General features: G+C 40.3%; 1 protein-coding gene across 3 annotated transcripts in view; it reads left to right on the plus strand.

The window, feature by feature from the left end:
* LOC138060157 (atrial natriuretic peptide receptor 1-like) overlaps positions 1-11,829 on the plus strand; it is a 52,122-nt gene that overhangs the window by 30,831 nt on the left and 9,462 nt on the right. For all 3 annotated transcript variants that reach the window (XM_068905877.1, XM_068905876.1, XM_068905878.1), the window contains 10 exons: positions 544-619; positions 2,653-2,752; positions 2,942-3,016; positions 3,625-3,702; positions 5,495-5,599; positions 6,103-6,174; positions 6,250-6,415; positions 6,945-7,103; positions 7,779-7,962; positions 10,298-10,438. In XM_068905877.1, coding sequence (XP_068761978.1) covers positions 544-619; positions 2,653-2,752; positions 2,942-3,016; positions 3,625-3,702; positions 5,495-5,599; positions 6,103-6,174; positions 6,250-6,415; positions 6,945-7,103; positions 7,779-7,962; positions 10,298-10,438 — 1,156 coding nt within the window. The remainder of the gene's footprint in view (positions 1-543; positions 620-2,652; positions 2,753-2,941; positions 3,017-3,624; positions 3,703-5,494; positions 5,600-6,102; positions 6,175-6,249; positions 6,416-6,944; positions 7,104-7,778; positions 7,963-10,297; positions 10,439-11,829) is intronic.

An 11,829-nucleotide genomic window follows, 5' to 3' on the forward strand; every position in this document is an offset into this window, starting at 1 on the left:
TCCTTCAGACTGGCTTTGTTCAAATGTTGCCGTGCGTATCTCATTCCAAAACGGAAATCCCTTCCCGACCGCTGGTCAAGGAAACGATGACTCTGAAATCGTTCTGACATACTGCTCTTCATTGATGGACGTCTGACACAAGGCCGTGGTCACATCATGCACACAATACTTTTGACATTTAGCCGTAGCATTATGTATGACACATGTAATCAAAATCTACATCCTCCACAAAAAGAGTTGGGAGGTTTCGGATTTTTCGTTCCTTTGGACCCGTAACGTGAAAGAAAAAAAAATTAAAGGCTAACAACACATTCTTCCCCAAACGGCAGTGACAAACATGAGATACAAGTACGTCATTTAAAATTATCTTTAGCAGGTTAATGTTATAAGGTTGATTCCAAGCAGGAAACATTCACATCTTTTCTTTGATCACTCAGGAAATGTATGGCATAATTTTCCCGAGTGGTCATCGACAAGCATATAGTGATTACTTATTTATAAGTACTTACTTTGTTGTATATATATACTTTTTTTTTTTTCAAGCGGTGGCGGAAATTGTGTCAGTATGTCTTGGCGTCACTGTTATCCTAATTCTCCTTGCAGGAGCCGTTTTCTACAGGTGGGTACTTTATAATGAGTACGACTTAACTATGACAGCGCCGCAACTTTGTTGGTCACCAGCATTTTCTGTGTCATGCCAAGAATAGTCTGGTACATCCCATATTCACCAACAAATATCACACTGTGACGGGCGAAATGCAAAGGATATTAGTAAAGGAAGTGTCAAAAATTATTTTGTTCGCTGCGCGCTTTTAAAACCTTCAAGCACAAATTGATTTATTGTGACTGAAATACAAAGTAATTGACCAAAAAATGCTAAGAAGTAGTGCGAAAGGCGCTAACGGCACCCTGATGGGCAATTCGTAATTCGACGCGCTTACATGTAAATTGATCACCTATTGTACCATACCAATATACCGGTACCATTAATATCGCGCGTGAGAGTCAAGCAAACTGTAACGTATGGTATCCATTAGACTTGTACTGAGGAATTCACGCACGAGCAGATCAACTGCTCAAAATACAGGACAACAAAAACGTAACCAGTAGCACGACCTCTGGATGCGTTGCCAGAGCGTCGGACCATATGAAGATGCACCCCGAGATTATTTCGACTCGCCACTAGATTATACTGGCTATGTTGCATGTAAAATCAGGTCTCAGGTTGAATAATTCCTTTTACTTAGGTTACATATGCACTCTACCTAGTTTAAAAAAGCTATCAAGCTCTGTCTTTCGAATCTCAGCACGTCTTCTTAATGTTTTGTATTATCTTATTGGTTTCTGTATTCTTACACTTATCCATTCAGTTTCGGCATGAAAACATAGTAAGGGAACAAAGAACTGTCCTGTGTACTTACCAGTACTCGAACTCTTACCCACACTACATTGACCAACATGCTCAACCCGACACAGTTCTTTTCATTATTTACCATTGTATAATAAGTCGATGGTACAATAACCAAAACTAATCCTAAACTGACCCTAATTTTTCTCCTGGCCTTATCTAGGCTCCAAAAAAAGGTTCTTCAATTTAACTGAGTGCGTATCCAACCTAGGTGAAATGAGCATCACCAATTTAACCTAGGTTAAAACGGTTTCAACCCAGGAGCCCACGACTAGGGGCCTCCCTATGCATTATATCCTTGAGTCAACCTGTGCGCGTATCTTTCTATTTTTAGAACTAATCCTTCAGCTTTGAAACTCGCATTTACAACAATTTACATCAATTTGCACAATTTGCATTTTGTCTTTGTTCCACAATAACTTTATTCTGATGGGCCATTCTAAACAGTGTGTGCAGAGCCGAAGGACTCGTTGCGTTCTAAAAATAGAAAGATACGAGCAGAGGTTGACTCATCGGGCTTGTATAGGAGAGGCAAGCTCCTACTCATGCGCTCCTATTTCTACCTGATAACGGATTTTATCGGTAACAGGTATAATTTTGGATACCTGTTCCCAACAGGTAGTGAGGGAGACCGATGTCGGCCCCTATACCATATGTGACAGATCCCCTTTCATTCCTTTCATTCCAAGTTCCTCCTCAGCATTTTTAACCGGTTATCAGCGATGCCGTTCTGCAACGTTCAACAGTTTAAAGTGCTACTATGGTGAAATTCCCATCTTTCCTATCTAAGCCATTTTAAGAAATAAACATGAAGTCTGTATGAGAAGAAGAAGGCTGTTTTAGGGACACTACAGTGTATTACCGTCTCATATTTTGCGCGTTCTCCTGTCCAAATATGGTAAAATGGCGTAATAGTGGAATAATAATGAACTGTCTTTAGCGCTGAGGCACTAACTGGTGACACAAAACAGAAATAAAATCGTAGGTTGGTGTTTGAGGAGAGGGAAAAATCGGGGAAACCTGAGAACAACTTTTCGGGGTAAAGCAGAGAAACAGGAAACTCAACCCACGTGTGAAGCAAAGTACGGAAATCGAACTTGGACCACGTTGATGGGAGGCGAGTGCTCTCACCACTGCGCCATCCCTGCTTCCTTCCCATAATCTTAGTTTGTTTTTGTCTCACCTATTATCGGTTCGACAACCTTGAAAATGACAAAGTTGCTAATGCTTTTATTTCGTTTTAGGAAACAGAGGCTTGAAAAGGAACTTGCAAGTGATTTGTGGCGTGTAGACTACAACGAAATATGGTTGCGAACCAGGCGTCCAGGTTCTCTTCGCAGCCAGGTACATTCATCAGCCATTGAAAAACGTTCTTGTGAAAGCAAGATCATCGTAAGCGACGCCGTGCAGTTGCAAAACGCGGAATGTGGCTGGATCATCGTTCTTCCAAAAGGAATTTTTACGAAAGCCGGCTGCAAAGATAATCCGATAATCAACCGACCGAGACATAACTTTTTTTGTTGTTTATTTTAGGTTAGCGTAGTTTCGACGGAGAGCTTTGACAACTTTAATCAGCGCCAGTTATTCACGCTAGTTGGGACCTGGAAAGTAAGTTGACAGTTCACATTTTGTCTGCTAATGCAAATCTATTAAGAGATCAAAGGATGGCTTTAAAGCTACGTAGCCTGTTTTCAGTTGAGTCTTACTTTTGTCAAGCTTTGTGATTTTCTTTAACGGAAAAATACGTCTCATCTGCGGCCAATCAGAAGTAAAAACACAAAGTCTAAAAAAGCGTTTTTTAAGGGCTTACCAAAGGCTGCACGTTCTTTTGGCGTAAAAGCGATTCGTTTGCTCCTGTTTTTCTGCTGTGATTAGTTATAAAAATCACTTCGGTTTCGGGGTCAATAGAACTTAGATGAAACGGCGCGCTTTGGAATTTTGAATGACGATACTCCGAGCTACAACGCTGAGACATTTTTCGTCCTTTGAGCAACCACCTGAAAAAATGGCTTTTATATAGACGTGGACAATGATGATAAAACTGTCATAAAAATTTTGTCCGGGGTTGTTGCCAGAGCCAACAGTGGAAATTGGGACCTGATGCTTAGCGCTGGTAGCCCTTGAAAGCATGTTACTCTTTGCATTTGGGTGTCACTTTTTATGATGGGCATTACTCTTTGAATTTTGTAATTTCTGAGTTGTGTTTTCTTACTTAGTCAAATGTGGTCGCAATTAAGAAAGTCAACAAAAGAAGCATTGAACTGACAAGGGAGATTAAAATAGAGCTTAAACAGGTAAGTGGTTACTCGTATCATGCTTAACTGCTTCGTGCATCTTATACCGAGTTGTGAAAACAGAAAAATCGAATGCTCTCCAAATGACAGTCCATCAGTCCTACTTAATGTTTCTCGCCTGACTTCTAGACTTGGAAGGCCAGATATGGTCACGGCTTCCTTATAACCAACACCCGGGAGTATTACCTTAAGGGCTCCCCTTTGTATAGATTCTAATTTAGATGACAAATATTCAGGGATGTCTTGCCAAGCGGCCACGGCATATTCCAAAATAGATCTGACAGAGGACTTATAAATATTTAAAATATTGCTATTCGCTACACCAGCTCTTTTAAGCACTCTTAGGGTATATAAACGTTTGGCGGCCTTACAATAAATATAGTCTATGTGGTCATTCCATTTAAGATCGTCTCTGATTTAAACACCAAGTAATTTAAAAGACGAGACACGTTCGAGCTGGTGATTTCCAATACAAATAGGTGGAATTACAGAGTTCGGGTACTCCATAAAATTTATCAGCATTTCATTACACTTCCGAGGGTTTAGCTTCATCTTTTGGGCAGTACAAAATGAATGTGTGTCCCTAACAGCCAAATCGAGAAGGCTTATTGAATTGCGAGGCAGGATTTCTACAACTGTGGTATCATCAACGTATTTTGCTCTCACATTCCAATCCTTTAGGAGTCTATTTATCATAACTGAGAAAAGGGTGACACCCATCTTGGTCCCTTGGGGTATACCTCCATAGGTATGCTTCCAATCCGATAAGACATTCCCGATGCGCACGGCTTGAGTTCTATTTGTTAAAAAAGATCTTATGCAACTGAAAAGCACTGGGTCCACACAAAGCAGTGATAATTCGTCCATAAGGATCTGATGGTCAATCAAGTCAAAACCCTTAGAAAAATCCGAGAAGAAGATTCTAACACAATTATTTCCACGGTCAATAGCCTCGTGGATTGCTTGTAGGAGGTAAAGAAGGGCATGAGTTGTTGAATGTCCTTTCCTAGCAAATTGTTTGGAATCAATCTTATCTCCTATCTGTTGTAGAAGCCTCCTGTTCGTAAATCCCTCCAGGATCTTTGCAATACTGTTAGTAAGGGAGATTGGACGGAGATCATTATCAATCTCTTGTGGAGGGGAAATCTTGGTTACTGGTGTTACGATCGACTGTTTTAATGATCCTGGAACAAATGAATCCTGTAATGACTGATTATAAATTGCACAAATAACAGGTGCTAACTCAGGGGCGAACACTTTGAATATTTGATTAAAAATCCCGTAAGGACCTGGAGCTTTGTTTGATGACAAGGTATTTAGATCCCTCAAGACCTCGAATTCTGACACGAGTAGGCTAGGTGGTACAATAGTATGTCTAACAGGAGATTGAACCAGGGGTGTAAATTGTTCCGTAATACTGACAAAGAAGTCATTAATCCCATTTGTTAGAGCCAAACAATCCTGAAATTGGTCCAGTTGAACTAAATTCCTCAGTGGACGCCTTTGAGTTCCTATTGTATTGAAATAAGAACACTCACAAAGCAAAAACAAAGATAACGTTTTAAATAGCCTCTTTCGCAGTCTTTTTAGGGGGAGTCATATGTCACCTCCTTGGCTCCCCCCTCCCCCACTCTTTTCCCCATAGGTGAATCACGATTCCCCTAAAAACGACTGCGTAGGAGGCTACGTTTGAGATGGAGTTTCAAGTTTTCTCGTGTCTTGTATAAACTTACGTTAAATATGAGAGATTCTTTATATTCACTTAAGGTTCTCTCTTTTTTTTCCCTTTCAGATGCGAGATGTACGCCATGATAATTTGACACAGTTCATTGGAGCATGCGTGGACAGTCCCAACATTTGCATACTGTTTCAGTATTGTCCAAAAGGCAGCCTACAGGTCACTTTTTTAGTGTTGTTTTGCAAATGTTGAAGTTCTTTGCAAACTTGGCTACTGTGAATTTCATAATTCTGCGGAATGTTACCTTCAAGCGCTAAGCGCCAAACTGCGTTTTGGCTTCCATCAATCAAATTTCCGAACATAGCGCGGGAAGATCAACTCCGCCTCCAGAAATTGAATTGGAGTTTTTGCTTAATTAGAAGCACAAACACCATAATGGTATGTTTTTAGACATTCTTCAGCAAAAAGATTCGTAGAGATTCCATCGCCCATCGGCGCCGAGTTTGAATATCCGTGGGAACCAAAGATGCTGATTGGCGGGTTAGTCACGCATCAATTGATTTCGTCATCTGTGGATGGCGTCGGAAGTTTGATTGATGCAAGCCAAAACAGGTTGGCCGTTGGTGCTTGAGGATTAATTCCGCAGAATTATGAAAAACGCAGCAAAAGAGCGCACGATGTGTTACATTCCGCTCGGTCTCATTGATATCTTTGGCTTGCAGGATATTCTTGAAAACGAGGATGTGAAACTGGATAATATGTTTGTGACCTCACTAGTAACTGACATAATCAAGGTACGTTTTCATTCTCGATTTGATATCACTAGATCGCCTTCATGAATCATTCAAACTATTTCTTTATTTTACTAGGGCATGGCGTATCTTCACAGCACAGATATTAAATCCCACGGGAGCTTAAAGTCCTCAAATTGTGTAGTAGATGGTCGTTGGGTCTTAAAAATCACCGATTATGGACTCAATCAATTTAGAGCAAATCAAGTTAACCACGAGCAAGGCGATTACGCTAAGTTTTACCGTAAGTTCATACATCGATTTAAAATATCAGTTTTCGTATTAGATTACAAGCAATTGTGGTATAAAGAATTTTCTTAAGGTTTTGGCCGCAGTTGCATTTTCTTTGAGTAGATACCTAGCTTATCTTCCAGGTGATCTGGTGACGTAATTCGGAGGACTGGGAAGAAAATTTGTAACGCCGAATCTTGAATTCAACATGACAGAGGCGAGGTTAGATCTCGTCGGTTCTACTTGAAAGTTCATTCAGTAACAGGAAATGTGGTAGACACGGAATGATCTGCCTGTTGAGTTTTGGCGATGGAAATACTGCAGGAAGTTTCGAAACAACACCTAAGGCCGCGCGCGGTTGTGGGATAAGGCGTTAAATTGTTCTTCCCAGTCCTCCAAATTACGTCACCAGATCACCTGGTTGTCATAGCGAAAAGAAGCTAGTAGCCAGTTCAATTCAGTCTGCCGCCTGCTGGTACAAAAGATGAAATACTTCCAATAAACAGGTGATAAGCATGACGTTAGTGGTCATTTCCTTCCAGGAATGATGTGGACAGCACCCGAACTCATGCGCATGGGAAAAGACGCGCCAACCCGTGGAACACCAAAGGGCGACGTTTACAGCTTCGCCATCATCTGCCAGGAACTTGTCACTCGCTCTGGGCCATTTGATATGGCCTGCTACCACACGGAACCAAAAGGTAGTGCCATGCACAATTCAAAAGTAATCGAACATTTTAGTAAGTGGCCATGGACGTATTTTTAGTAGTTGCAATCAATCATAGGCTGAATTCTTTTGTAAAATCTGTTTGATTAACTCTCCAGGGTTAGCTTAATTGGGCTATAAAACAACTCTATTATTCCACCATTACACCATTTTACCATATTTGGTCAAGAGAACACGCCAAATATGAGACGGTAATACACCGTACTGTCCCGATTTGACTGGTTTAGCACAGGGCAAATACGGACTGAACGGGAGTTTTTCATTAAAAGAATTGGTTTTCACCTCGATGAAAAGCCTGAGATCGAATTTTAGCTTGTTTTCGCTTGTCACTCATCATTTCATTTGTCCAACAAATAAAGGACATTTAATTGGTTTGTTGTTTTCGTCATTGGCACGCTCCTTATTATGCAATCGATTCTCAGTCAAATCAGGAAGAAGCCAAAATACTGGAAAATGGCGTAATAGTGGAATAATAAATCCCTTATTACATGGTTTAACATATAATACGTGCGGGCATTTTGCTTGTTGCTCGGGGCTCGGAAAACTATTACGCAAGTCGCAAAATATCCTTACGTATGATATGTTAAAACATTCAATGGGGTGTATGATTCTAGTGTGCTGTTTTTTTTTTTTTAATTTCTCTTATCAGAAATTGTTCAAAGGGTAATGATGCGGGAGAGCCCTCCCTTTCGCCCCAAGTTTCAAAATTTAATGAAAGGATCCGATCTTCCTGCCTTAAGACAAATGGTGGAGAGATGCTGGAGTGAGCATCCTGAGTCGAGACCTGAATTTGAGGAGTTAAAAAGACAAATGCGAAAGATGTCTGTTGGAAGGTAAGATAACGATAGTTGCATTGAAGAAACAATCCTACTTTAGTTGTTATGTGTCTGGCCTCTATTAAGTCTCTTTGAGTTTGCAGATAATTTATCGCACACTCGGTTATATGCAGCACGAGGTAGACTCTATAGGTCCTATATGGTCTCAGTCGCGTTAGACTTTACACTCGGAACGGACTAATAACCTTAGGCCTCGCCAAATGGCTCTTGTTAGGAATAAAACATTGTTCCAAAAAACGGCCCACTGTTCGACGAGAATAGTGGACCTGGGGCGTTTCTCGAACGTCCAGAAAACTTGTCGGACCCGAAAAGCCATTTACGAAACTGCCTCCCCCTTTGGATAACTGAGATGCTATTTTAACATGTTTTCAAGATATCAAAAAGCAAAATGATTGTGATGTTTGATGCCTTTAAATCACTCCGTTGTTAAGATACTCGGAAAATCGTGACATCCGAGAAAAGGCCGAAAAGTTTCGGGACTTTGTTCGTTTCGGAGGCAACTATACCGTCATTTAAAGATTGTGAACTGCCCGGCATTGAGCAGTATGACCAAAGCCACCCAAACAATATTGTACATTATGGACCCACTAAGCCCCGATTGGGGTTGGGATTGGGGCTAATGAATTAACTTAACTTCACTTCTTAAGAAGAATTCACAAATGACGGCCATCCTGGGTCGAGTTAGCGGCCAAACATGAAGTCGAGGTGTTATAGAAAAAAAAAACACTGATTTAGTATTTGTGAGGAGGGAAGGAGAACGTTATTCCTGGTTCTTCTTTAAGTGCCAGAAGACCATCGGTATTAAAAAATAATGAGATACGGTTTTGGCTGAAATGTCGCAACTATTTAAGGTTTACGTACAGAAGCTCGTCTTGTAAAGAGGTAAATTTTAAACTTCGTTCGATCACTTTGGCTTATTTCATCATCGTATAAAATATGTCTGAAGAAATTTAAAAAAGTACACTTGTTTTTCTTTTTGTTGCCATTGTTTTTATAAGAGTCGACGAATACATAATCAAGGGAAAGACAGTTTTCTTGATGGTCCGCATGCGAAGTTGTTGCACACAAAGCGAAAATTTGCCAAGCGGGTTGCTAGTTAATTGTGCTGTTGTTGATTCAAATTCTTGTGATGTTTGAAAACAAAAGGTAAAAGTTTTCGAAAATGTTTGGCGCTCTCAGTCAGTGGAGAAAATGCCGCTTTTACGAAGGAAGAAATGAACAAGTATATCAAGAACAGCGCAAAGCGGCTGGGAAGCATCATTCGGTCCCAACCAGCTGGAAGAAGGAAAAAACACTTGAGGACGGGTTTGTTAAGAATAGAACGTACTTGCGACGAGAAGCATTTTTGGATGAAGGTGACATTAATGAATTTGAACATGAAATCAAGCCAAAAGGAAAACGTTGAAGTCTGAACCAAAATACAGATTTACCGCTTCCAAATTTCATTTAATTAAACACAGACAAAGAAACCACGAGACCTTTTCTAGAACTTTAACGCATCCAAAGTCTTTTAAATGCAGTCAAACATGCACTGTTACATTCCGGTGACTGAAACACTGAGGTCTCTTTCTTTCCCAATAGCTTAGAGATTTGTCCAAACGTCGTTTTTTATCACGAGATGGTTCAGTTGTTCTTAGTGTTGGTAGATGACACTTTGGAGGAAAAGTTCACCAAGGAAACCGAGAGGAACAAGTTTTACATAAAGTCATTTTTTTGCCTCCAATTTCTTTCTTCGCATCACTTGGGTAAAAACGCGAAGAGCATACCTTCGTAGCATCTATGAGCTTGAAATGCGGGCAACATCTCGCCGTATTTTCACTCCGAATCGGAGATTTGGGTCCTTCAGGAAACCAAAAAATCCAACTCTATTCCTTTCAATTCTGGATCACCAGTTCCATTCAGGGTACAACCAGACACACCACAGAGGATATTTGACTTGAGTTCAGTTACTTCGAATGGTTCCCGAAGAACTTTCTAGACGCCCCGTTCGGATAAAAAGAGCTTCAAAACTATGAAACTCCTTTGGATCGATATAGTACCTTGCAGTTGTTTAATATATAACCACCTCGTTTTTGTATCTAGGTACCAGTTTATTCGCTTGCATTTTGCGTTCGCCATTTGTGAATTCTGTGTATTAAAGTGAAGTAAAGTGGTGCATTTACATAGCGCCTTTATCACAAACGTCTCACGATCAAAGGCGCTTTACAATGATCAATTTACCCCCAGCGGACTGGAAGCATATACAGGCGCAAATGGCAGCCACTTCTAAGCAGTCCATGCATGCTGGTACTCAACAAGTTATCAAAGCTGTTTTTTCTTTTTTTCAACTGAGGCATACGAACATAATGGACAACATGGTGAACATGTTGGAAAAATACGCCAACAACTTAGAGAGCTTAGTGGAAGAAAGGACTTCACAACTGGCCGAGGAGAAAAGGAAGACGGATAATCTACTGCATAGAATGCTCCCCGCGTGAGTTAAGCTATACTGTAGCGGCTCCTGTGTATTATGGAATAATATTATACAGATACTGATGAAATACCAGGATTTCTCCTTTTATTGCCAAATTTTACATCATCATGATTTGTTTTTTCATAACTTTCATATCTTTTTTCATGTTACACAACACGCGTGTTTTAGCGGTTGGTGATCACTTTTTCATCATTTCGAAAATGAGTAAAACAAGTTGTTTTAAGTAATGGTCCGGCTAAGAAGCAGGCAGCCCAGCGGCAAAAGTACTTAGAAGCTGCGAAATATTAATTTTTAATTTCACTCCAATCGAGGCATCTGATTGGCTAATATCGGAAAATGTCGAAAAAAGATGAGAAAAAAATGAAAAAAAAGCCTTTTTTGGATTTCTTCTTCCCCATGCCCTTGATCTCTGTCTCTCGGCCAAATTTGGGCATTGTTCTATGCGCCAATCAAATGGCGCATAGAATCTTGACGATATTTACAAACATAGTTTTTGAAGGCATAATGATTTGTTCTACGAAACAGAATCTAATTTTTTAGACGGCAAGTCGATTACATTTTTCATTGAAATTCAAATTTCGCGCTTTTAGCTGCTTACACCAATGGGAACAGCCGAACTTAATTTGATTAAAAATGTTGGCACATTTTAACTAACCGACGCTATTGCCGCGGGCTATTGTTTTTCTGCCTGCTTTTTAGCCGGACCATTACTTAAATCTAGACATTTCATCAATATCTATATAATAAATAGAACATTACATGGCCGCTTGGGGATACGGATTTTATCTTCTCGTGCTGAAAGTATCCCCGCGCGGCCCTGAATATCCTCTATTTATTATATAAACACCAATGAAATACCAAGTGAGCTTTCGCGCGAAAACATGAAGATAACATGTTATCTTCACACGTGAAAAGATCATTGTTGCTATGGTTTACATATAAAATCGCGCCTTTCGATGCCTTTCGTGAAATGATTTAGTATTTCATTGGTGTCTATATAACAAATAGAATATTACAGTGGTGAAATATTTTTCAACGCTCGAAGAGAAATTGCGTATTCCCAAGAGGCCATGTAATATCGCCAGAACTCCATAACTCAGAAGTGTCGCTCTGTCTCATTTGGCCTTAGCCCATGATCAGTTTATGGTATTATCTAAATTTAGAATACATGTCCTGCCTAATGTTTTAATCAGATTGAGCCTAATGACCGCAACCCTCCAAATTGGCCTACGTATGCAACCAACTTGCCCCTCGGGAGATTGCTCATGCAAAATGCAAAATCTCGTGCGCGGAACGCTATGCAACCATGTTTTGTTGCAGCAAAAAAAGTATCAGTAGCCGTTCCAAAAACCGTAAACTGATGGGCCTCGTTCTATCGCAGATCGAAACTT

The sequence above is a fragment of the Montipora capricornis genome, chromosome 8 (genome assembly GCF_036669925.1).
Source record: "Montipora capricornis isolate CH-2021 chromosome 8, ASM3666992v2, whole genome shotgun sequence".
NCBI classification, from domain to species: Eukaryota; Metazoa; Cnidaria; class Anthozoa; order Scleractinia; family Acroporidae; genus Montipora; species Montipora capricornis.